Genomic DNA, 26,521 nt, shown 5'->3' on the forward strand with positions numbered 1-26,521 from the left:
TCAATACTAGGAGATCATGGGATCAAATAAATCAGATTTAAACCTCAAATCAGGCTACTTTGTGATTTTGGCCAAGGGAAAAAAATCCCTTACTCCAACTGAACAGGAGTGCTAAGAGTGGCCAAAGACTAAGGATGACAAGACAGTTTTTTTAAGTCTCCTATACCTACAGCACTGAGAACGGGAAAGGTGAGACCAGGAGACAAATACACATGAACAATGAGACATCTTAAAGTATTAAATAAATACTTTCTAGGTCACCTGCTGGATTTAGAGATTTGAAAAGCCATCAGACTCAATAATCTAGATGCTTTTGTAAATCTTACTCTTTTGCATCACAGTTAGGAGGCCTAGATACCTTTGTTAATGTCTTATGTCCCGACAAGAATGTGGTCAAAATGCAAAGTTGAAAAAAAATGAATTAATTATAGATAATTTAATTAATGAGATGTCATTTAATTAGAGAGACCCTCCTGTTAGGACTACCAGGTGCACCAGGTCCATCTTTTCAGCTAAGTTTGAGTATATTGGATTCAACACTCTGGGACCACTAATATGACACATCAACAAAGGATGAGGGATAGTTCTCTGGGTAATTAGCATTTGGTGATATTAGAGACAAGGAAATCTTGATACTTCTGCATGAATGACTACTGCTGCATTAAATACAAGCTGTAAATTAATATCCTCTGTCATTAGCATGCTGCAGTGCTGGACATGGACCATCAGACTGTGTTTGCTCTCTTTCCTCAGCTAACCATTCTCATGATGTTATGGACTGAAGCAGGGAAAATGACTACATCTTCTGTCTCCTCTACCGGATCCCCCTCTCTATGGGATAGTCAAATATCACCAAGTTCAACTTCCATCCCAACAATGGCAAAAGTATTTTGTAGCTAAGGTGTTAACAAGAAAACACAGTGAAATTCCCAGAGACTCAGCCAGTGATGTAATTTGCAAGGGATTGTGTAGGACAAAACTGCTTTATTTCCCTGGATTCGGAGATTAAAGTCAGGTGTACAATTCTTTGGTATTTATAACATAAATCCCTCCCACTTCAGAGTCATTCACTTAAAAGAATATACTGGCCATATATACGTATTTTTATATCAGTTTAAAAGATTATGTTTCTCACACAGCAGACAGAATGAAGAGCAGAATACCATGTACCTGAGTAGAGAATGTATATCTGAGCAAAGGATAAACTCAGTAATTAAATATTCACATTCCAATGCATCAGGTGGGGATACACTTAAAGACCCAACACTGATGTGATGTGTTTATTGCTATTGAGATTAATTTCACTCTTCTGCTTCATAGTGTGGAAGGGAAAAAAAGTCATGGTTAATTCATGTACCCAGGCCTGACACACAAGCAGACACTTACTTGTACCTCTGTAAAACACCGTCTAAAGTTGAAAAGAATGTAACCTGGTAGGTGCTTCACAGGTTGCATAGTAGGACGACTATCAGTGAGCAGCTGTCCTAAAAGGCACCTTTTGTTCCTAGGTTACTCTATTTTAGTTGGATGTAGCAGGATTCCTCGTTCTCTCCATTCAGCATCTTGGATGTGTGGTGGAGGTAGTTTCAGTGAGGAGCCTGTGGGAAGATCTGCTGACTGCAGATGTGTGCCGACAATGTGGTAACAGGATGTATGAGACGTGAAGGTGACGAGACTTATGCAAAGAGCCAATGCTGCATCCACGAGTTGATAATCTCACCTGTCCTGCCCCATCCTGCTGTACTCTCATTTTCCTCATACTGACCTGACTCATGCTGGTCTTGTAGCAAAACCAGGATCCTGAAAAGCTGAGGCTTTTTAGGTACCCAGTTGTCACTGAAAAGAAGGTGGAAAAGATACTTAAAGGACTGTTAAGGGTAGTGTCTGAAGTTCTTGTCCCTTCTAAAAAGAGGAATGCATTTGGTGGGAATGAAGCAGTGGTGAATACAGTTCCTGACATTTAGTAAGGAAGGATCAGTGTAATCAGCACTGGAGAGAGACAGTTGCAGTGGGTCTGCATTCACTTTCTTGCCTATGACACTGTCCCTATCTGTGGCCTCGGACGTTTTACTTGTTTTTGGTGCAGTAAAATGAAAATGTTGTGGAAATATTTTGACAGGCTGGAAGTGGAGACTGACAGAATTAGTGTACGCGTGATGTATGTATATATGTACATTTGAATGCATGCATAGTTAGATTTATCAAGGTTGAGTTTATTCCAGACATTTCCAAATTACTTGTATATTTTCATAGGCATGGTAAAAGAAAGCAAACAAATACCTCTTCATATATATTGAAGGGGGTTTTTGGTACCAAACTGACATAAAACGTGTCCTAAAAGGAATATTTTAAAATCTCCCCTGGAACTAATAGAACAGTTGCACTGTCAGTATGTGGATCAATACAGACCTGTCTGGTCTCTGAGCTTTCAGTCTCAGACAGAGAGCATATGGTCTTATAAATATATCTGCTAGAGGTAAGAAGCATAATAACTTGAAAGAGAAGGGAAAGAAAAGGGAAAACACATCAATGAAGAGATGATGCCATACTTCATTTCTGTCAGTTCTTACCGTAAGATTAAAAAAATGCCCAGGAAAATCAGCTGGAGTCTTCCTGTCGCTACCAGTGATCTATGTGTAAATCCAGTCTTCAGACAACGTCAAAACTGCAGTGGTCAGACGAGAATGGATACAGTGCTGTTTTACTTTCACTTTGGTGCCTGAGTTTTATACAATCTGTAGGACGCTGTTTAATTGATGTGTTGAAGGCATTTCATATATGAATACTATTGAAGAAACCTACTTTCATAAAAGTTAAAAATCTTGTGTCATGCAGTTGACTGCAAAAAAACCCAGGTCCTTTTCTTCCTGACTTCTCTCCCACATTGAGAAATTTTCATGTGCTCTCACTCCAGATATTCCTACCAAGTCCAGTGCCGTCAGGCCACTGGCAGCCTGCTATTATGGTGATAGGTATTCCCAAGAAACCAGGTGAACTGTAAAAAATGCAGATGATCGCCTATGTCTAGGGCAGGGGAAGGTCCTAACAAGATTTATGCAGTTTGAATTCATTGGAAAGGCTCTCATTTGAGTCATGGTCTTCTAAGCATTGTTGGCTTTCTGTAGTGATTTTTAAGCCATGGGACTAGACTTCTCATGCAGTTTAAGAGTGGTCAAAATGTCAGGAATAGGAGAACAGGTCAATATATACTTAATGATTAGGGGGTTTGTCTACTCTCTTGAGCAAATGAGTTTTTCTAAGTCAGTAGTTTCATTCATAGGCACATGAGAAGGACCCACACTGGAGAAGTTCGTGAGGGACTATCTCCCATGAGAGGGACCCCACTCTGTAGCAATGGGAAGTGTGAGGAGGCCTCCCCCTGAGAAGAAGCAGCAGCAAAGTCCATCTGTAATGAACTGACCATAACCTTTATCCCCATCCCCCTGTGCTGCTGAGGAGGGAGAGTTCCAGGAAGAAGGAGGAGTGGAGGGAGATGTTTTAAGATTTGGTTTTATTTCTCATTTCTTCTTCTCTATTCTGATTGTTCATTAATAAGTCAAATAATTTTTTCCCAAGTTGAGTCTCTGTTTTGCCTATGAGGCTAGTTGCTGAGTGATCTCCCTGTCCTTATCTTGACTCACAAACCTCTCATTATATTTCTTTCTCCCCTCTTCAGTTTAGGAGGGAGAATGACAGAATGATTTGGTGGTACCCAGCTAGGGCTAAACCACCACATGTATCCATATACACAAACTAGGGAACTGCCCTGGTACTTCTAGGATTTCTTTACTGTTTAAAGAGAACTCTGCCTCTGAGGAAGATGACAATACAGCCAGAAAAGAAAAGGAGAGTGAAGTAAAACTTGAATACAGACTCATTTGGATGTTTTTATAAAGTCTTGCAGACCTCTCTCCACAAACCATTAAGTCCTAATTGCCACACTAATGTTATTTTATATTGTAAGTGCAGCTCCCGACTCCTGATATTATGGCACCCTGTGGAATTAAAGCAGGCACTTAGTTTTACCACCTTCACTGCTGTAACCTTTTCAATCCATGATTATTATTCTGTCAATGCATGCTCGTTCATTATTACTTAAAGGTGTCGTCCCTTCCACCAGGACGATATGCTACTGGGTAAATTAGGGCCATAACTAACCTGATTCGGTGCTGAAGTAAGCGCCTTTCTTCTGACAAGCCATGAATTAAGGTCTCCTTTCCTCTCAGTGGAAGGAGCCTCTCTCCTTCATTCCTAATAAGGGCAATGCTGAGGTGGATTTAAAAGGTTCTTTTCTGTTAGAAGGGTTTGATCTGTGATAATCTCCTATAATCTGGTGACTAGAAGCAAACTGAGCATTAGGCCTGAACTGCAAATCCACTCTCAGACATTTATTTATTTATTTCAAAGCTCACTTAAATACAGTAGCTTCCCGTTCCCTTCCATAAGGGACATTAAGGAAATACTTTTCCAATTAAGATTGAAATTTCAGTAATTATTATTAATCCCAGTTCAGTAATTGCATTCCTCCTTCAGGAATTTCACAATCCTTTTAGAAACTATACAGTGTTGGGTTGCAAAGTGCATACTGTAACACTGCTAGCCTCTCAGCTGATTTTCTTGTTTTTATTGTATATGGAGTATGTGCTGTGCAGTTCAGTAGACATCATTTTTATTTTAACTCACCATTAAAACTCTTAGACTTACACATTCCAAATAAATCATCTAATTAATTTGATTTGTTTATTCTTGTTGTGTTTTCATTCATGAATTGCATCTGACCTATGCTAATATTAGCAAACCTTAGTCCCATTTGCACTTAATTTTGGAGAAAGACATTTGAGAATCTGTGATTATATTGCTAATTTCAGCTGCTACATTCCCTGTATAGCTATTTGTGGAAGATGAAATGTTCCTACTTCTAGTCTCTTGCCAGCCGAGAGTAATTTTTTTGATGGCCAAGTAATGAAGAAGACATGATGAACAGCAAATAATGAATGAAGAATACTTGTACTCAGGCAGGAGTACTCTGTGCTAATGCAGACAGTGGTAGAAGGACCATTCCCCATGCAGTCATATGAATGAAAAATTACAGGCATAAATATTTACGAGTTAAAGATAACATGGGATAGACAAACCACACTGGAACCAAATACATTTTGATTCTGGCTGGGTTTTCACAAACAGAGGTGGTAAAGAGAGCCTCGTTCCCTCATCAGCTGCTTTGTACCCAGCAGAAAATAACAGGGAACAAAACAGCCAAGGGAGGTTCTTATCATTGCAGGAAAAGAAAATTTTCCAGCTGTTTCGGGAAGAGCTGTTAAAGAAATCCTGCTGCGTGTGCAGAAGATGACAGAAAAGGAGATTAAAATTTAGACCTGTAGAACAACTGTAATTTATACAGGTCTCTAGCACTGACTAAGTTATACTGGGGATTATGAGACAGGTTAAGGTTGGAGGAATTCAGATTCCCTTCGTATTTGGGGCTGATATATTGTGAAGAAAGCATATGTGAGTTTTTTCTGTCCAGAGTTATTTCATATTCAGCTCTAATTGTCCCACTCCAATTTGTGCTGGGGGTATAAATCCAAAATAAATCAATTTTTGAAAGACTGAAGATTTACGCTGCTGGATTTTGGAGGATTTCATTCTAAACAGCTGTATGGCCCATCTATGCTAACCACAAGTAGTATGGAGAATGGGAACATGCCACACTGCACTCTTTATATTTATAGGAATGAATTTATATAAATATATAAAATAAAGATATAAAGTTACTAGCTCATTAAACAGACAGAGTAGATTCTCAAAAATATCCAGGAGAGGATGAGGTGTCTGAAGGGTTTAAGATTCTCTCCTCACTAAAATGAGATTCAGGTCACCCGTCCTAGAGATTAATTCTGAAGATCTTCACCAGGTGTCATCCATATTAATGCCAGATACAATTTAAAGATGGTGGTATTAACAGTAAACCTAACACACCTGTAGTAGGTAGTAATGCCTTTCAACTGTTTGAAAACCAGGTCACCAGTTTGATATTCCTAAGAACTGTACTTTGTCTCCTGCTAGAACAATGACAAACCAATGGGTCTGTTTTGACAACGTGTTTACAATTAATTAATTTGTTTGTTTTATCATTGTTCTGAAGAAATGATCCTGAAGTGATCAAACTATTAATCAGGAGTGAAAAGGTAATAAAGTATCTGATCTTGAACTGAATTCTTCCCATCTATTGGGAGAACATTGATTGTAGATACCTCTCGAGAAATTTTGTTCCTCAGTTTGAGTGATGAAGGAGTTCAGTTCATCTGATTGTCTTGTTACACTGAATAATTCAAACAACTGTAATTGTAACCATCAGTCACTGTAATCACAACAAGGCAAAGTTGCAGCAGGGTAACGGAGAAAGGAGTATGGTCAGAAAGCATATCAGCCACATTCAGCCTGCCCATTTTCCTGTGATGTGTGGTTACTTCACAACACCAGATGGGCTGTGCTGTACAGTAAATTAAAAAACAGTCTCTTACCTAAAACTAAATGATAAATCAGTCAACAAAGGGAATAGATGAGGAAGAAAACTTGGAGGGGAGGAAGAGGTGATGATGTGCTTTCTTCTCAAATAAACTCAAGCTGTGACAGACTGAGCTACATAATAGAAGTGGGCACCTCGTTCTGGACTGAGGTCCTGGAAGGATCTGTGACCTACCTTCTCCAAGGAAGAATAAGTTTCTCAACTTCATTCAAAAACATGTTTGGTGGTCTATGTGAAGAAACTCAAACCCATGTGGCTCTAATTCTCAGACTGTAGGTGGGTATGGCCAATTTTGTAATACAAAGTTTGTATTGTATGCCTATCTGGAAGGGTTATTTGAATGGAAGAGAGAATGCCTGGTTGTTTGTTTCTCAAAATTATGTGAGAAAGGCATTTTTTGAAGTGACAATGGTGATTTTTTTTTGCATTATCATAGAATCACAGAATGATAGGAGTTGGAAGGGACCTCTAGAGACTGTGTAGTCCAACCTTCCTCTTAAAGCAAGTTCACCTCAACCTGGTCACACAGGAACGTGTCCAGGTGGGTTTTGAAAACCTCCAGAGAAAAGCTCCACACCAGCCCTGGGCAGCCTGTTCCAGGGCTCGCTCACTCTCACAGGAAATTTTTTTTGTTGTGGTTAAGTGGAACTTTTTGTGTTCCAGCTTATGTCCATTATCCCTAGTCCTGTCACTAGATGCTGCAGAAAATGTGTCACCCGATCCTCTTGATATCTATGCTTTAGGTACTTACAAGTGTTGATTATGTAAATTATTGTTTTGTAATAATTATGATTAAATAATTATTATATTATTTTCTAAATATTTTCTAAAACTGCCACTGATTTAAATGTTGGTGTTTCTGTGCACTTTGGTCTGTTTAGCAATAGTGAGACACATAGGAGATACACTCTGATCTTTCAAATGAGGAATCATCTCTCTACTCACCTGTCCATTTCTAAGCTCCTCAGGCAGCCCAGTCTCAGACGATAAGGACTGTCTTTTTTTTTAAGATGGGCTCTGAGGCAGAAATTCCAAAACAGGAGGAGTCATTCAGAGCTTGTTCTTGTCCCAGTTTTAGATTTAAGTTGTGCTTTACTCGAGGTGTGAATTTTGGAAGACATTTATTTCCATAGAGAGAATACGGTAAGGACTCCCAGCCAACCAGAATTTGAGAAAGAGCTCTCTGAAGTTTTCCTGAAGGAAGCAACTAACGTTGAGCAGTATCACAGGATACTAGATTAAGACGATTTACTGGACTAGCCAAGTATAACATGTTCCTGCATCGCCATGCGTCCTGTCCATGCTGTGGCCTGTGCAGTGACCCCTTTTCTGAGGATATTGCTCTGCCAAGCCCAGCCTTTGCTCGCAACACCAGTTCCATGGGTGACCAGCTCACAACTTTCCACTGCAACAACACTCAGATCACTCCAGTCCAACAAGTGTCCTTTTTCTCTCTATGGTTCATCAGATATATGAACATGGTTATTTGAAGTGTCACATCTCTGAGTCATGTTCAAAGTCAGGAAGATTAACACATCCACTGTCTGGATTTCTGTTTAAGCCTCATTACCACAGAGTAAAAAGTAGACATTTCACTGCATACAGCCCTGGCTATATCTTCTCAGATCCTGTATTTCATAGCAATCTGCCAATAACACAGGAAAAAAATTATGAACTTCCCTGAAACAACAGAGTCTCTTTTTTTTCCTGGCTCAGGCTGCCCAGGAAGAGAGTGGAGTCTCCTTTTCTGGAGGTTTTTGACTCATAAATGGTACAGATAGAAATTAACTTTTCATGATCAAGATATTCCTGCATTGTTCATTGCAAGGAAGAGGAGTATTAAGACTTTTAAAATAAACTGGTCCCACAGAAGGATCTTGAAAAATTTCATGAAAGACTCCATTTGGTTACTCACTGCATGAAAAACATGGGCAAACATGGTTGAGTAACTTTAACCATAAGTTTATGCTTACCTCTGTAGCTGTCAAGTAACTAATGGAACATTCTCATCTCCAATTTCCAAACTAATACATAGGTTTTAAAGTCAGAATTTACTTTCTCCTAGTACATGCCACTGTATTTCAACATTTCTGTTTCTCACTAATTTCTCTAGCTTTGTGTCAAGGCTCCACATATGACTAATTATAACACGTGTTGCCAGCCTCTCCCAAAAATCAAAGGACAACATTGTCACCATATCTAAGAGCACAAACCAGGGCAGTGAATGCAGAACAGTAGCTTTCCTTGGCTGCTTGCCTCCCTGTAAGACATGAGTCTTCACTGACAGGAGACTTATCTGCAGCATATGATAGGAGAATCAGGGGAATAAATGCCCTAACATAGGAATTGAGTCTTTGCTATGGTCATATAAAATGAATGAATCCTTTCACCTCCAGTTAAATTCACCTGAAGCTCTGAAATCTCCCAGCTGGAACTAGATTCAGGTTATCAACTAATCAGCTTCCTAGAAAGAGGATGTTTCTTTTTTTCTTTCTCCCATTAGTATTTCATTAAAAATATAAATTTTCCTTTATGACTGAACTAGGAAATCTGTACATCACATATCACATAGTTAAAGAACACAACATGCACATGTGTGCATGTGTTCCCACAAAAATGTATACACAAATACAAATGCATGTACTTGTCGATGTATCTATATCTGGATATATACTTATAACTCCGGCATTTGCCATCTGTTGGGAGTGTAATACCAGGAATAAGCATCTGGCACTGTTTCATGTAGTAGGGGCTTTTGACAGCTGATGCAAGGGAATGTTGGACCTTTGGGGAATACGGAGTAATTAATTAGGACAAGGAAAACATGCTGCAGAACATAAAATGCCTGTATTGAAAACAAGAGTTTCAAGGTAGTCTCTGATTTGGTTTTCATCTGGCCTACTGCCTAAAACCAAACCTTAGTTAATGTGTTCAGGGGAACACCTAGTCAGGTTTAGGCAAATTTTAAAATGAAACATGTAAGATTTTAATTTCATGTGAATTCTACATCCTGAATATTATTACATACCCAACTATTGAATTACAGCCACAGAACACAGAGAGCTGAGAGCCACTGAGAAATGTTTCCAAAGAAATAGACTGCATGGGGTAGAAGTGGGTGTTGTACACACTAAATAGTGTACTATAGGCTAACCGCACGTTAACTTGTACAAAACATCCAAGCTATTCAAAGACTAGAATGTTTTCTTGGTTATCAGGCAAAATTATTCACTGGTTTCAAGGTTAGAAAGTGCTTAAATCATTGCTTCGTGTATTATACTTGCTCATAGACATCCAAAGGCTGTTTTCGGTTAACTGTGTTTGCAACCCTTTTCTGAGTGAAGAGGAAGAATGAAATAAGCAGAGTCTTTTAGAATATTATTTTCTTCTCTTTCCAGAGTGGATCAGTCCCATGGTGTAGGATACAAAGAGGTTTAACAAAGGAGAAGCTACCATCTTTTAGACTTGCATCACGCAGGGCAGAGATAGCTTTCATTTTTTTTTCTTCTTGTGCCTTGCTTTACAAGGGAATTAATCCAAATTGTAAGCAAGTGCTGGATGTAGTTTGGAGACATAAAAGGTTAACTTCCTATAAGGATAAAGGGAAAGAAAATTAGTTGCTGTTATCTAGAGCTGGCAAACTAAGAAAATACATTTGAAACCAGAAATATGTTCCAGTTCATGAAATCTGTAAGAATATAAATTGTGAGCAAATAGTATATCCTATGCATACGTACATACACAGATACACACACACACACACATACACATTTTTATTTTAATTTCATACAACCATTTGTTTCCTAGCAGACATAAAATGAAATCCATGTCATCGTTAATTTCAGATATTTCCATTTTGTCATCTTGTTTAATAGTCTCCAGGATGATATTTTGGGGATTTAGGATTTAGCACAGCACTAACTGTGTGATGAATTTCACAGTGAAATCATACCCTGTTCTTTCAAGTAATTGACATATATTTTTAGGAATAAAAAGCTTGTTTCACTGTAATAAAATTTGTAAAAAAATTAACTTACAGGGGTTATGCATGTCTATGTAGTTGTCTTTAATTGTCCCCACAGGCTTCACTTTAAATTCTGTAGCACTTTCAATTTCCCAGACTTCTCTTTCAGAAGGCTCTTGTTGATCTTGCTTGTCCTCCTTGCTATATGCTTTACCTGCATCTATAGAACAATTGGTGCAGCTGCAGGGCACGCTACCACTTGTTAATTTGTAAGACAGCACTATTACTTGAGGCCTGTATAAATTTCTCAGTGTGGGATTGTGACACATGGGGACCAGGCCATTGGAGCTAACTCAGCTCCTCAATGATACATGAAAATATTTATTGTGCCCAGTAAGCGGATATCCATATATCATTTCAGCAACCACCAACACATAGTTGTGCTCTAAAGTGGCACACCGAAGGAGCCCTATGACACAGAAGCAGTGCGGAAAAAGAATCAAATCCAGAGATGCTGAGAGAGGTGCACACATGAAAATGAAGGCAAAACAAAGACGAGGTAGAAATTGGTAAGATCGTGTGTGGAGGACCCTATGTACACCATTTGTTCTTTAGCAAGGCATGGATTCAGGATGTAACCCAAAACACAAAGCTGTCTTCAGCAGCTTTCAAAGTGATGGTGGGGAAGCCACAGGATAATTTCACTAGTCTTTTTGCTCAGATGTGTAATCAAGGCAGTGACTGGTGGCACCTAGAGGATTATCACAGCCCAGTAAGTGCCCAGGCACTGGCACTACTATGCTGGGCTGTCTCCATCCCTCTCTCAGATCTGGCCACTTGTTAACTCTCCTTGGGGCTCCCTGTCTCATTTACGAGTCCCAGAGTCCTCTTCCTCCCAAATGCTGGGAGTATCAAAGATAACTACTAGGTGCTCATTTTGTTTTGTTCAGTATTTGCAAATTTACCATTATGGGTTGAGCTTCATTCATTAAAACTAAATTAATTAAAATCATAATTAACAATAAGATGCAGCTCTTAGATTGTGGACTTTATTACCTGGGTTCTTTGGCAACTATCTATTATTTTAAAACAGCATCTGTCATTCTACTTCCTCTAACTTTGTATGAGACAGTGAAAGATATGTATTCCTTTTCAATAAAGAAAATATTATAAGATATTGCTTTCAAATTTTCAGTGGTGCATATGCTACTAATATTGATGATGAACTCAATAGCTAAATTAAAAACAACCCAGATATCATCTTTAAAGTAAAGCAGCAACATAATGAAAAAGCCCAACCACACCACAACGTTAACAAGGAACAGAAAATAATTACATTAATGCCTTCAAGAGTCTTCAGTACAGCATAAATGTAATTGTCATTAATGGTTAATATTAAATTATCACCTGGATGATTGGATGATGTAGATTCTGGCACTAGAAGTTTCATTCCTCTTGGAAAGTGTGAGAAAACCAGGGACTTTAAAAGATATTGCAAACAAAGTTTAACTAGACTTTTTGAATATATTGTTATCAGTGAGTAATAACCTGAGCAAAAACCTATGAATTGAGCACCTAAGCCTAAGAAGGTTCCCTCCTATTTTTGCAGGTTTTGGATCAGGGTTTAAAATATATTACTGGTATAGATCTGCATAAATGTAGCCACAGAAAAAGAGGTAAAATGCCTTTTTACAAGATCTTATTTCATGCATTCCAAAAACATTTGCATTTCTTGATTTCTGTTTTATACTTAAAATCTTGAAGTCAAAGCTAGTTTGAAAGAGAAAGCAAACACCCACATTTCCAAGATCATTTAAGAAAACAATTACTTCTCCTTACTTAGGCATCAAAGCAGAACACAAATAAATGCAGAACAGCAAATAAATGAAAAGCAGGTACTTTTCGTTTCCCCAAGAATGTTTTTTACTGTACATTTTGTAGCAAAAAAAAAAAAAAAAAGATAAAATAAAGGAAAAATATTCTGGTCACAGGGATGTAATTTTCTAAAACTCCAAGTAGGAAACGCGACAAATACAAGATCAAGTACATAGTCATGTCACAATATATCTCTGCACCTTTAAAAAAAATATACATAAAGTTTTTTTCATGTATTATTTTCTCTGTGCCTTGCACCCCTTCTCCACATCTTTTACAAAATCATAGTAACAATGTGCAATTTCAGAATAGTTTCCAGCAGTTAATCATTGGGAGACAACAAATAAATAAACAAATGAAAGGACTGTCGGACTGTCGCAGTAGCTACCAGAATGCTGGAAATCACAGTAAAGTCATTAAGGGCAATGAAGTCAGCTGGGTGGGCCATGTGCATTTCTACAACCACAGCATTGCTCTGCAAAACCCACTTTGAGAATCATTTTACAAGCCCTAAAGAGCTCCTGTTCTTAGTTAGCAAGTGCTTTAGTGAGGGTAAGAGCCAAGGGGGCCATGAGTATTTGAAAACTGGGGAAGATCTATCAGTAATACAGGGGATACATGAGAGAATTTCTGCTCTGAGACACTCAAATTTAATTGGTTTCCATGGCTAATTGGGAACACACTCATTTCCTTGAAATACATGAAAACTTACATTTTCTGCAATGCTACTGATACAGTCACACTGTGTCATGTTGACTGAACAGAGAAAGATATTGTCACAATAGGGTGAAAGTCTGTATTTGTCAGTTGAACAGGATGACAGTGTGACCTTTGCCAGAAGCCATTGGTATTCATAATGTGGAGAGTTCACAGGATCTACTTCTGTTTTCCTTTTCTTTACCCTTTAACAGAAGATCTTGGTGACCATTTTTCACATTTTTGATAGTAAAATCCCTACAGATACCCATAGCTACTTGAATCTGCCTTGAGTATAGACAAGCAAAGACTATCAAAAAGATGGCAGAAAGAGCACAATTTTAAAAAAGTTTATTAGCCCCTAAATTTAATTTTTCCTAGGACATAAAGAGGTGAAATTGGAGGTGGGTTGTACAGTACATCAGAAATTTCCTTTTGTATATATCCTCCTTTCCATCTGAGGGATTTGATGGGACTGAAAAGACCAAAAATTGTATGGAAAGATATTTTCTGCTGTGGGAAAAAAAAAACCTCAAAAGAAGTAACAAGGCAAAACAGAGCAGATATCCTTAAATCCCAACCAAAAGCCCACTCAACAAATATTGTTTTCACAGAAGTCAATCAAAATCATGAGATTATGATGAACAATTTATTCAGATCTGTTCCTGTGGATGCCCTGACCCCACTTTTGAGAAAGTCGCTTGCAATGACAACCAGAAATATCCTAGCACCAATCTTATACCCACAGAGTGTATTTCTGTGGTTAATAGAAAATAAAGAGGTGACCTTTGAAAAAAAACCAAACAAACAATAAAACCTTGTAAAATTAAATTTGTGCTGTTAAATCCCTTTTCATCCTCCTTGTTTAATCTTGTGTGATGGTTCACCAACAGTCTAAGTAACTTTTGGAAAGCAATGCTAAATACAACTAGCAAATTCCTTGAAACATTCACGCATGGTTTAGTTGGGGCCAGAGAAGAATGGTGCCATACATATCTATTCACATTTCATGACCTTTCTCTTTTAGCATCCCTGTTACTATTTGTTTATCTATCTTTTTGGCCAGTACAACTGCAAAAGTTTCCTCCCCTCTCTTTACAAATGCATGGCCCTGCAGCAGACCACACTTTATAACACATGAGGGGAAAAGAGGAGGAAGGAGACACTGATATTTACACTGTGCTTTCCATGACCCACTCTGAGCTCCCGAAAGTCCCTTTTGCGCCTGTTAGGTCATTGTCATCATACTGCAAAAGCATGCCATTCACAGAGAGGCTCCTCTTTGTCCAAATGTTTGTTATCTTTTTTGGGTAGGTGCAACACTGAGATGTGGCAAAGTCCCCCATGTCAAAAGAATGGCTACGTTTAGTTTTGCCCTCCAGAGGCAACATGAGGAGACTGCGAAATTTGGACTCTGACTGGCCCAGCAGTGGCTCTTTGTCCGAGTGGCGGGCCACCGTGGAAGTTCTGGAGTCTGTCATCTCCTCCTTTTTCTGACATTTCAGTTCCAGGGAGGCAAAAGCTCCCATTAGCCGGTCTATATTATGTTTTGACCTGGAAGGAGGCCTCCACTTACTGGACAATGTGCCCTGTTCACTTTGGAGGCTATAGTCATCACAGTCACGGCTATTTCCAGAGCTTGAAGAAGAGGAGATGCTGCTCCGCACAGACTGACAGTTAAACTCCATAAGTTCATTCCTCACCACCACTTTGGGGTTGACTTGGGGCAAGACTCCATTCTGAACTAGTTGAGCTCCATTTGTCTGTGAGTAGACGTTGCTGACACTAGACATCTTCCCCTGGGAATTGTTGCAGACCTTATAGCGGACCATGAGTATTACAATAAATACCAACAGAGTTGCCACAATGATGCCTCCAATGATCAAGATCATGGTCCCACCCAGGAACTGACTGTGCATCGACTGGCACTGAGGGTAGTCTTCTTTGGTGAAGAACTGGGCGCATCCTACAATATTGGTGGCAGTAAGGGTTGTGGCTGTGTCATCCCACATTGCCAGGACACATAGGTCATATCCTGTTCCAGAAACAAGGTTGTTTACAACAAACGCTTTGTTTGTAGCTGGAATCATCCTTAAAAAAAAACAAAAAATGAGAAAAAAAGATTAGTCACTCTTGACACTAAGAGAATAGAGGGGAGAACAGACATAAAGAACACTGTGGTGTTTATTGTTTTGGGTGCTGGTAGAGAGGAGTCAAAGCCGTAAAATTCAAACAAGCATTCAAGCTTCCCAGTTCCCAGGAGTCCAGCATCCAAGCACTGAGCAACACAGTAGTTTTGAGGACCATTTCTCAAATGTGTAATAAAGGAAATAAGAAAAAGTAAACCAAACTATTGTGATCTTTGGTTTCTTTAATCCTTACTTGCATCTGTCCAAATCTTAAATATATTCACACTTGTACAAATAACTCAGGATGAAAATATGTGTGTACAAAGAACAGCTCATTCTGTGTGTGCAAATGACCTTTGCACTTGCTGAGTCTGCATCTGGCAGGTGTCACATCACTTCACGGGTGCCTGAACATTTAGTATCTAACATCAATGGTTTACTTACCTTGTGAAGACAAGGGACTACATTTAATTTTCTCATTCCCTGCGAATACAAGGCAGGTAACCACTTCCCTCTTTTTCTTCACTCTCTCACTTATTTTCCCCATCCTTGTACTCCCCACTGTGGAAAATATCTCCTAGAAATTTAGCTATCATCTTCTTTGCCAGAAATTTCTACCTGCACACACTTTGCTCTGTGTGAGTGAAAAAGGTATAGTGGTATTGGCAGTATGGGCTGTAGAAGTGTGAGGAGAGGTAGAAAGATGCAGGAATGGAGACAAAAAGGCTTCTTTAAAATTTCTTTTAAAAATTCTCCTCAAATAAAAATTCATTTTCCAAATATCAAATAACTAGACTCAAGCTATGCTCCAAGTTTGGTCATTTATGGGTATTATTCTTTACTGCCACGAAACTTAAGCAGTCATTTGAATCATGCAATATTAGAGCATCACTAGCATTCAAAATCAGCAGAAGGGAAAGAATGTGGTCTACCCCCACTTCTAACTAGTGAAAATTGCAGCACTTTAGTAGAATAGAATGAAGAATCTCAGAATCAGTACCCGATGGGCAGCCAAGAATAAAACCAAAGAGATATCCCATACACGTTTCTCTTTATTTCCATATATCAGGCCTGAGTGAGAGAAAAAAGATGAAATTAAAACCAGTCAATTCTGACTTTGAGCTGCATAACTTTAGCACCAGCAACAAGGGAGCCCTACAGGCACCTACACCACACAGCAAGCTGGTGTGATTGTAACTGGGACGATGCGGCCTGGATAGAGTAATAAGGTATGTTCCTTGTGGGAGTGCCAGGCTTTCTTAGTCTCAAATCATCATCACAGCTAGTATAAATTGCAGCTCTGCGGAGGTTCTTCTACGCACTGAGAAGGAATAGGCCTGCACAGCAATGTCAAGGCACCGCAAAGATGAGCTTCTGATCATCTTTGCATGTATGCATCCGTGCCACTTACACAACATTTTAGTATGGCCACAGATGAGGATGTGGCTCCTTTTTAAAAAGCAAGCAAATACACAAATAATTCTGCAAGGAAAAGAAATATTGATGAGAGACATCTGGAACATAAACATCGTCTGGCAGATTTATTCAATGTTACATTTGAGATTCTTGGTACATTTATCATCTTAATGGAGATACTTTGCACAGACATAGATGAGGTATTCAGAATGAGCTGAAAGGTCATAAAGCAGCCCTTCAGGAAGACTCCAGATACAGTTGCTAAAATGGTTTCTATCAGGCAAAAAAAATAGGTCTCAAGTTATTTCTTATTGTTCTGTAGCTCTGAGAACAACGAACCGCTGGCTAAGGCAGCTGGGATGATTCCTGCACTCTTGAATCGTTCAAGAAATTTTGTATGCACACACCAAGGATGATATACGGAATAACAGAATTCTATTGATCTTCAAATGTACAATCCTTGAACTTGTGAATAGTTTCACCAATAGCTTCATACCTCCTTCTGTATTATCTAGCGATACACACCCATTTCCACTCCTGCTCCTAGCTACGTGCTTAAAATTTTTTTCAGTGCCTAACTAATTCAGAAATTGTTTCACTGGGAAACCTCATTACAAACAAGTAACACTGTTAGCAGAAAGAATAGTGAGTCCCGTAACCGGGTCCCATACTTGGGTCATAACTCTGAAAAACCAGAGCTATAGCACCATCTGTTAGAGTGGTTCCTTTTACTTTGCACTGGTGAAACATAGAGGGACTGCTATAGTCTTTCTAAGCATAGAGCAAATTGGGTTTACATAGTATATCACTTTGCACATATCTTTACTCATACAGGAATACAATTTTTCAGCCAAACACACTATGCCAATTTATACAGAGTGAACACTAACACTGATAACTTCAATCGTTTACAACTTGTTTTCTTCAAATACAATTACACACAAGTTTCCAAGGCAATGTAACTGCTTGGATTGACAGATAGTGATAGTGTTATGAATTGTGAAGTCAGCCTATTTTTAAATGTAGAGCATCTAGGCCATAACCAGTCCTAAAGCTTGACCAGGTTAATTGTATTGAAACTTGCCATTAAAGCTTATCTTAGCCTTTAAAAGAATCTGAGTCATTTCTAAACTCAATCAGTCCTGGAAGCTACAGCTGTGATAATATTGGGACTAATAATAGCTTTATAAAAGATCACAGTTGCAATCTCAATTATGGAAAAAGCAATCAACTCTCTATGTACATATAAAATGAAGAATTTTTGATGTTTCCATAAATAAACTTCAAATGTTCTTCTAAAATATTCAAATTAATGGTATTGTTAAAGAACAGCTGAGCATAGGAATAAGTATCAAATTTAAGAGTATTAGGAGTCAAGTAATTATTCTTAGACTCTTTTCGTCCAACTTGCAGGGAAGACTATCTTGTTTTCACAAAGTTGTTGAATCATTAAGAGGATTTTGTCATTCCTCCATGTTTCACCCTCTTCAAATATACTGCTGGTTATCTATGATGGATAACATCTCTTAACATTCCTCACAAACAAAATCGATGTAGACACATTTACACTCTGGAATATTGATGACTGTTGCCAACATGGATAGCTGCAAGGTGCCACTGCAATCTCTCTTTTTCTTCCCAACAGTGGGGAGTCTCTTCATGCCTGTTCTGCATATCTAGCACCATTAATCATGGACACTGTTCCCTGTCATCGGGACTCAACAGCTAGGACCTGCCACAAAACTGAAAGGGGTCATTAAAATCATATCTAAGCAGAGATCTTGCAAGGTCTTGTTCAGTCAACTCATAATCTAAACATAGGGAACTGGTTTCAAATAAAAAGAATCTATATCCTTTATCATCGGAGATCAAAAGAAGCTCTTGAAAGTTGCTAGCTTTTGAAAGTGATAAGATACATACAAGTTTATAGGACCAGATAGGATCCACCTAAGGATACAGAGGGAGCTGGCAAAGTCCTCACTAAGACACTTTTGATCATTTACAATCAGTCCTGGTTAACTGGAGAGGTCCAGAGGACTGGAAGGTAGTATAAGTGACATCCATTCACAAGAAGAGCTGGAAGGAGGATCTGCTGAACTACTGGCCTGATAGCGTGACCTTGTTGCCAGTGAAAGCTATGGAGCAGACCATCTTGTGTGCTACCACAAGGCACATATGGGACAATCAGATGATCAGGCCCAGTCAGCATGAATTTATGATGGGCAAGTCCTGGTTGATCAACCTGATGTCCTTCTACAACAAGGTGACTCACTTACTGGATGAGGGAAAGGCTGTGGATGTGGTCTACCTGGGCTTAAGTAAAGCCTTTGACATTTTCTCACAGCATTCTCCTGGAGAAACTGGCTGCCCATGACTTGATGGACATAGTCTTCACTGAGTAAAACAACTTGTTGAATGACCAAGCCCAGAGAGTGGTGGTAACATGATCACTCTCTATAACTACCTGAAAGATGGTGATGATGAGGTAAGGGTCAGTTGCTTCTCCCAAGTAACAAGTGATAGGACAAGAGGAAATAGCCTCAAGCTGTGCCAAGAGAGATTTAGATTAGATATTAGGAATGACTTTTTTCACAAAAAGGAATGTTAAGCATTGCAACAGGCTACCCTGGGAAGTGGTTGAGTTATCATCCCTAGAGATCACAGAATCACAGAATGGTAGAGTTGGAAGAGACCTTTAGAGATCATCTAATCCAACTTCCCTGCAAAAAAACAGGTCCACCTAGATCAAGTCACACAGGAACACATCCAGGTAGGTTTTGAAAATCTCCAGAGAAGGAGACTCCACACCCTCCCTGGGCAGTCTGTGCCAGGGCTCCCTCACCTGAACAGTAAAACAGTTTTTCCTTATGTTGAAGTGGAACTTTTTATGTTACAGCTTATGTCCATTACCCCTTGTCCTGTCACAGGATACAACAGAAAAAAGAGATGCCCCATCCTCCTGACATCGACCATTTAGATATTTGTAAATATTAATGAGATTTCCCCCTCAGTCTCCTTTTCTCTAGACTAAACAGCCCCAGTTCCTGCAGCCTTTCCTCGTATGAAAGATGTTCCAGTCCCTTGATCACCTTACTGCCTCTGTGCTGGACTCTCTACAAGTTCCCAGTCCCTCTTGAGCTGGGAAGCCCAGAACTGGACACAGGACTTCAGATGAGGCTTCACCAGGGCAGATGAGAGGGGGAGGAAAACCTCCCTTAACCTGTTGGCCACACTCTTCTTGATGGATCCCAAAATGCCATTGGCCTTCTTGGCCATGAGTAATATAGATGTGTCACTTAGCAACATGGTATAGTGGTGGGTTTGACAGTGTTAGGTTAGGGATTGGACCTGATGATCTTAAAAGTCTTTTCCAACTTAAATGAGTCTATGATTCTGTGAAAATTCTAATACTCACTTGTTAGCCCTCAGATAACAAACATACTTAATTGCAGCGTATATTGAAACAAGGAACCTGATTTTAGGGTAAAGTATTTATTTATTCCAAAAGTATTCTTATTTTTACTCTTCTGATTCTCTCCTCCATCCCACTGAGGTGGAGTGAGTTGGTGTGTAGGACTTAGTTGCTATCTGGGGTTAAACCACAACAACTGGGAAAGCAAACAAGTACTCAAATAAGTTAACAGTGTAAGTGTAAATGTAGTCTTAGCTAGGACAGGAAATGTGAAAATTACTTCACAGAATTTCACTGTCTAGACATACAAGACACAGCAATTTTCTATCTTTCTCCCCTGCTTTATTTTTCTTGGGATAGGAATAGAAGGCATATATCCTTCACATTTATACCAGAATTTTGTTATCTGATTCTTAAATTAGTTTCTGAATCACAGAATCACAGAATAGTAGGAGTTGGAAGGGACCTTGTCATGGTTTAGGCCTATCCAGGGACAAAAGACCACGATTAGACTCAAGCGTCATAGTCTAAAGAATTCCCAAGGTCAGGGACATCTTAATTGCCGCTTGTGGCCCAGGAAAAAACAGACCAGGCTACACAGCTTGTGGAAGAAAACAGAAAATAATTTACTATGTTGTCAACTAAAACATAACCATAAAACCCCAAAATATAACCAAAATAAAACAACACAGAGGGGAACAATGATGAAGAGTACCTTCTCCCCAACCTTACCTTCTTCCCAGGCTTAGAACCCTGATCTCAGTGTCTTTACCTCCTACCTCCACTGAACGACTCAGAGGGCAGGGAATGGGGGTTTCAATCAGTCTATTCCCCATGGCTTCTGCCATTTGTCTCCTTAGGGCAGACGGGCTCCTCATTGGTCCTCCCTGCTCCTCCATGGGATGCCTCACACACACAGCAACCCTGCACTGTTGCTCCTACGTGTGTTCATCCCAAGGGCTGCAGCTCCTTTCTGTCTGTCATGTGTGGCTGCCCTGCAGCACACAGGCTCTCCAGCATGGCCTGCGCCATGGCTGCCTCCTCACACAGTCTGTTGCCCATCCGGGCTCACTCACATGGAGCTGCTGGTGGCTCTCAGTCCTGCAATGGCCTTGCATGGGCTGCAGGAGTATAGCCTGTGTTCTCACCACAGCTTGCAGAGGAGTCTCTGGTCTGGTGCTCCTCCTTCCTTCCTCCTTATCTGACTGTGGGGTCCGCGTGGTCGCCTCCATCTTGTATCACTCCTACACCTCCTCCCAAGCACTTCAGATTCCTGTCCTGTGATGGCAGAGGGGCCAAATTGACCCAGCCGGCCTGGAGTCTTTACAGGGTCTGCACTGTAGTCCCATCCCCCTGTTAACAAGCGAAAATGGTTCCTTGCTAAATCATGACATACCTCTAGAGATCATCTTGTCTAGCTCCATGCTAAAGCAGATTCACCTTGATCAGGTTACACAGGAACACATCCACATGGGTTTTGATATCCCCCAGAGAAGAAGACTCCACAATATCTCTGAGCAACCTGTGCCAGGGCTGCATCACTCTCACATAGAAGATTTTCCTCATGTTCAAGTGGAGCTTCCTGTGTTCCAGCTTGTGACCATTACCCTTTGTTCTGTCACTGGGCACTCCAGTCTCATCTGAAAGGAAAATCTTGCCTCTAAGGAATAGAATGACCATAGAGGTCTTACAACTGATCTTAATTTACAAAAAAACCCTCTTCTCTGACCCTTTGGTACAATAGCATCACTATTGGAAGAGGAAGAGATCTATGGCCAGGACTGGGGCTTGTCATTTGAAATAGAACAGCAATAGGTAGATACAGATGCTGCTATGAAAGTTTATGTACGATTAAGAGCTACGAAATGGAGATGAAATTTTGCAGGGCTTTTGCAAACAATACATTCCATTCAATCCATGGAGATTTATGTCTCAGACTGTGAAAGCACGAAAACGAGACCACGAGACCCTTTTTAAAAAAAGAAAAAATAGTGCTAGCACGCTTCTTTGAAGTCAACCTTATTTTCTGCCACTGCCACAAAAAAAGTCCTTGTGTCCTTGTAGAAACAACATATAGAAAGGAAGAAATTTTGTAATTACTCACTTCAGTGTGTGGTGATATGAAGAACATTTGAAAAGAAATTACTTAGAAATGCAGGAGAAAACGGTTTGCTGCAGATTTCACTCAGTATCACAGATGCAAGTGAGCACTGAGGCTTGCAGGGAGTGAATTGTGCTGGGAATTTAGGAGACTTGAGTTTTATTCCCTACTTTATCAGAACATTGATATCAGACTCTACTTTATCAGTAACTCTCAGTTCCTGAGAAATCATTTTTCTGTACTGTAAGTCTCTTCATTTATAAAATGAGGATAATGCCAGCAATCTCCTTTCAAAAGAGGCCTGTAGTGTATGGAAGGAAATTAGTAGATATTATGATTACACTGTAATATACAAATGGGTTCTTTTCTTCTTTGTAGCACTGGGGATTAGCAGGAGTGAACTGCTGGTTAATACTGTGGTTATGCAAAACAGGCAAATTAGAGAAAAAACAGATTAGGCTAATTGGCTAGGCAATTCTGTTCATTTTCTCCATTCAAAGAGCCATATGATACCATCTAGTTTTGGCCTGAAACTTCTTTAATCACAGAACTTGCAGAGAGCTGTCAAGCCAATTCCTTTGGGAAGGCACTTGTAACTCCCAAGACCCAGATTTACACTGACCTGCTAGACTATGTTGCTTTTCTCGAGGTCCTTTTCTTTTTTATTATTACCCAGGGCTATATACTATGTAGAATGCAGTAAGATTTCTCTTTTTGAAGAAAATGCTAGGAGTCTAAAATGAAAGTCATGATAAAGTCTGAGAGAAAAAAAAATAAAAATAACCTAATTTCTTGGGTCTGAATTTTCTGTGCTTAAGCTGCTTAACCCTAACTCTTCCAGTAAGTTTCTATGTCTACATGTTGTGTCTCAGGGTAGACACCTCACAAGAAGTGGTCCATGTCTCTGGTAAATTCTCTTTTTTTTCCATAGTGACTTCAGAAAGCTGTATATCAAAATAGCATTTGGGACATTAACTTCTGAGCCATGATGGAGAAAAATACTGAAGGAACTGTACCAGGACATTAGCAGTAGAGATTCTGGGGCATGTTTCTGGGCCGTCATTTATTTACCAGGACGACTCTAATTGTGAAGCAACTGCTAAACAGTACTACTAAAGATTGTCACTGTGCACTATGGTTTGAAATGAGGGGAAAGAGAAGAAGAAGAGGGGTACTGGGGTGAAATAGCTAGTGTTCTCTGAAATCATATTCCATATACTTTCTTGTATAGTAATGTCTTAGTGTGAAAACATCAATCTCAAAGTACATTCCTATTCCTAAACTTCCTTTTACTAAAAATTGAATTCATGTAAGTGCAAAATAATACCCTGATTGCTCTCAGAACTAGAAATTGATCCAAAAAGGCTTAACACTGGAATCTGGACAATGCTCATTCTTCAGTGAAAATCTCAAGTCAAACATTTTTCATTTATGTCGTCAACAAGTTTGTCCTCTGTTTTAAACTCTGGGTTTTTTTCTTCATTCCAGTTTCAAAGGTAATTCTGAAAAAGACTATTTCAGCTAATCTTCCTTAATGTATTTTAGAGGAGCCTGATAAAGTCCTGCTTTTCATGTAGTGTCCATCTTTGGTCTCAGTAGGACTAAAGTAAGATAGCAAAGAAAGGGGAGAGGGAAAGCATCAGTGGTGACATACTGAAGAAAGACTGGCTAAAGAGCACATAAAAAGAATTTGCAATCAGAGGAGGGAGTTCCTTGCCTGAGGAAGGAGCACATAAAGTATACTTTAAAGGCTGGTAAATGTATCTCAATGCCACACAGATCTTGCTTCTCACCAGAGAGAGATAGGAATCAGGTGTTATTTCATTGAGGACAGGTGAATAAGGAAGGAAGGGAACACTGAGTTTAGAGACAGTGCAAGAAAAAAGAGGATAATAAACATTTTTGGCTCTGGCAGTGCCAGAGCAGCAGATAATGATAGAAAGTCAAATAGGTTCAAAGCAGCCATTGACAGGGCACTAGTAGGCATGTGGCTACCATGAAAATGATGTATCAGAAGTTCAGATGGCCACTGAATGGGTTCAAGATCACAAAAACAACTCAATATACAGTTGACTACTATCAAAGACAGGTGAAGAACTTTTGGCAAAATCAAGACAATTAGAAAGATAATGAAGAGAATCAAGGCAGTATAAAGAGTTCAGATGGCAGACAGATATAAAGAATGCTGGAGAAAAGTGTAAAAAAAAGACCAGAAGAAGACTAAAAGGACCTAAACTGAAGTGAAAACATCGCATGCCTGTGAAAAAGAGAAAGTATTTGACAAATTTGGAGAACACACTTCACATTCTTTGCTGCCAACTTTTGAAATTTTCTCGATAGTTTCATGTTGTATATTGCTGTAATATTTGCTGTGTTTTAACCTGGAAAACCAGTCCTGGAATAAAAGTAGAATCTAAAAGATTATTTAAAATTAAGTAAGCTAATAAAGTAGCTTAATTTCTGATCCTTCAAACTTCAAGAAAAAAAAAAGCACTCTTGAATATATATCTTCAAATCATCCAATAGCCTCAGAAATAAAAACCCAAAGTACCAAGTATATTGCTGTGTGAGATCTCACAGTGTTTTAGCACCTGATTCAAGATTTTTTAATTTAAGAATCTGAGAAAGACAGAGATCTTCTGTGACGTGCATCTTAAAGAAATGACAGTTGTATTTTTGGTGTCCTGGGAAAAATGATGGTTATTAGTATTAGAAACAGGGCATAATTCTTCTGTCAGTCATGTCAACATAAGGAAATGTCAGATAATACCAGGAGGTAGACAGACTTGTTCAGTAAGTACTATCTCAACCTAGAATGAATAATTTCCTGCATTTTTTATTTTATTAGTTTTTGAGAATTTTATGACATACAATCATAATTTTGCCTTCAGATGAAACATTTATTATTAAACACAAATCTCTTCCTGCTTTTCTGGCTCTTATCTCTTCATCACTCATACATCCAGCTGCCCTTCGGAGAATCTGCCTTGTCAAATGAAACACGTAGTACATATCTTTTCATTATTGTTTCCTAATTTGCTTATGCTCTTTTCTGCCATTTGGAAGAGTGAGGTGGGAGATGGGGAAGAGAAGACAGAGCCAAAAGCAATTGATATGTCTGTCATAATATGGCAAGCCAGGGAGATACCGATAATTAATGTATCCTCTGTGCTACAGGGGAAAGAGAAAAAATAAAACCCAAACATTAAACTACTAGCTCAGAGAATATGAATTTCTGGTGATATCCGATAGGCTGCTGGACAGTGTCCCCACTAGATGCACTGAAGTCATTCAGCAGATGATAGAACAATGCATAGGCTTCTAGAGGACTTTGAATAAAGCTGGGAAACGGGAACCATGGTACAAGATATTCTGCTCCCCTCCATTAGCCACTGCTCTAAGAGGAAATAGTCCTCTCTTCATCATTCCCAACCAGATTCTTGCAAACCATAGGGATCCACAGGGAGTCAAAACTAGTGAGGCACTTACAGACGACTAACACCACTAGAACTCTACTGTAGTGCCCTGAATCAATGAAGGCGCTGAGTTCAGATGACCAAATGTAAGATACTGCACTGGGACAACCTCACTTTGATTAATGTTGATATAACACAAACTTAGACTTTCAAGCTGGCTCAGCTATGCTATCATTTCTTTCGTGTGGTGTAACAGTAGCATGCATTTAGTGCCCTGATCATTAAATTTTAGCTTTAAAGGGAACATAGGCATACTCTGGGAACATTTGACACACAACAGATAAATCCAGTCACATCCAAGCTATACTGCTGCACATAGTATATCTGAGATACTGACTTCCTCAGAAAAAAATTCTCACACTAATTTAAATGCAACTAAAACACATTTAAGGTCATTAGTAGAGTAATTGAAAGCCCACACAGAGTTTCTATTACTAAATGTGAAACTGAAGAATTTATGGAAACAATGCATACTCACACTAATAAATTCACTCTGTATCATCTTAATGTAGAATTAGAAAGCTATCATAATTCACTACAATGTTTCAAAAAGCCAAACGGTAAATTTGAGGTTAATCAAAAGATCATAGAATCATTTTGGCTCAAAAAGACTTTTACTTTCATCAGGTCCAACCACTAAAGTAAAACTACCAAGTCCCATCATTTACATGTCTTTTAGGTATCACCAGGGGATAGTGACTCCACCACTTCTCTGGGCAGCCTGTTACAGTGACTAACAATCCTCTCAGTTAAAAAAATTCTTGCTAATCTCCAATATGAATGTCACCTGGAGCAACTTGAGTCCATTTCCTCTTCTTCTATCACTTATTACTCTGGAGAAGAGACTGACTTTCACCTCACCACAACCTCCTTTCAGGTAGCTGTAGAGTGGGATCATGCCTCTCCTCAGGCTCCTCTTCCCC

The 26,521-nt window shown here is 39.2% G+C and overlaps 1 protein-coding gene across 1 annotated transcript in view; it reads right to left on the bottom strand.

Moving 5' to 3' along the window:
• Positions 1–14,236: 14,236 nt before the first annotated feature.
• Positions 14,237–26,521, bottom strand: part of LRFN2 (leucine rich repeat and fibronectin type III domain containing 2) — a 43,609-nt gene continuing 31,324 nt past the window's right edge. Inside the window, exon 2 of the mRNA XM_010208593.2 lies at positions 14,237–15,155. Coding sequence (XP_010206895.1) covers positions 14,237–15,155 — 919 coding nt within the window. The remainder of the gene's footprint in view (positions 15,156–26,521) is intronic.

The sequence above is a fragment of the Colius striatus genome, chromosome 2 (assembly GCF_028858725.1).
Source record: "Colius striatus isolate bColStr4 chromosome 2, bColStr4.1.hap1, whole genome shotgun sequence".
In the NCBI taxonomy this organism is placed as follows: domain Eukaryota; kingdom Metazoa; phylum Chordata; class Aves; order Coliiformes; family Coliidae; genus Colius; species Colius striatus.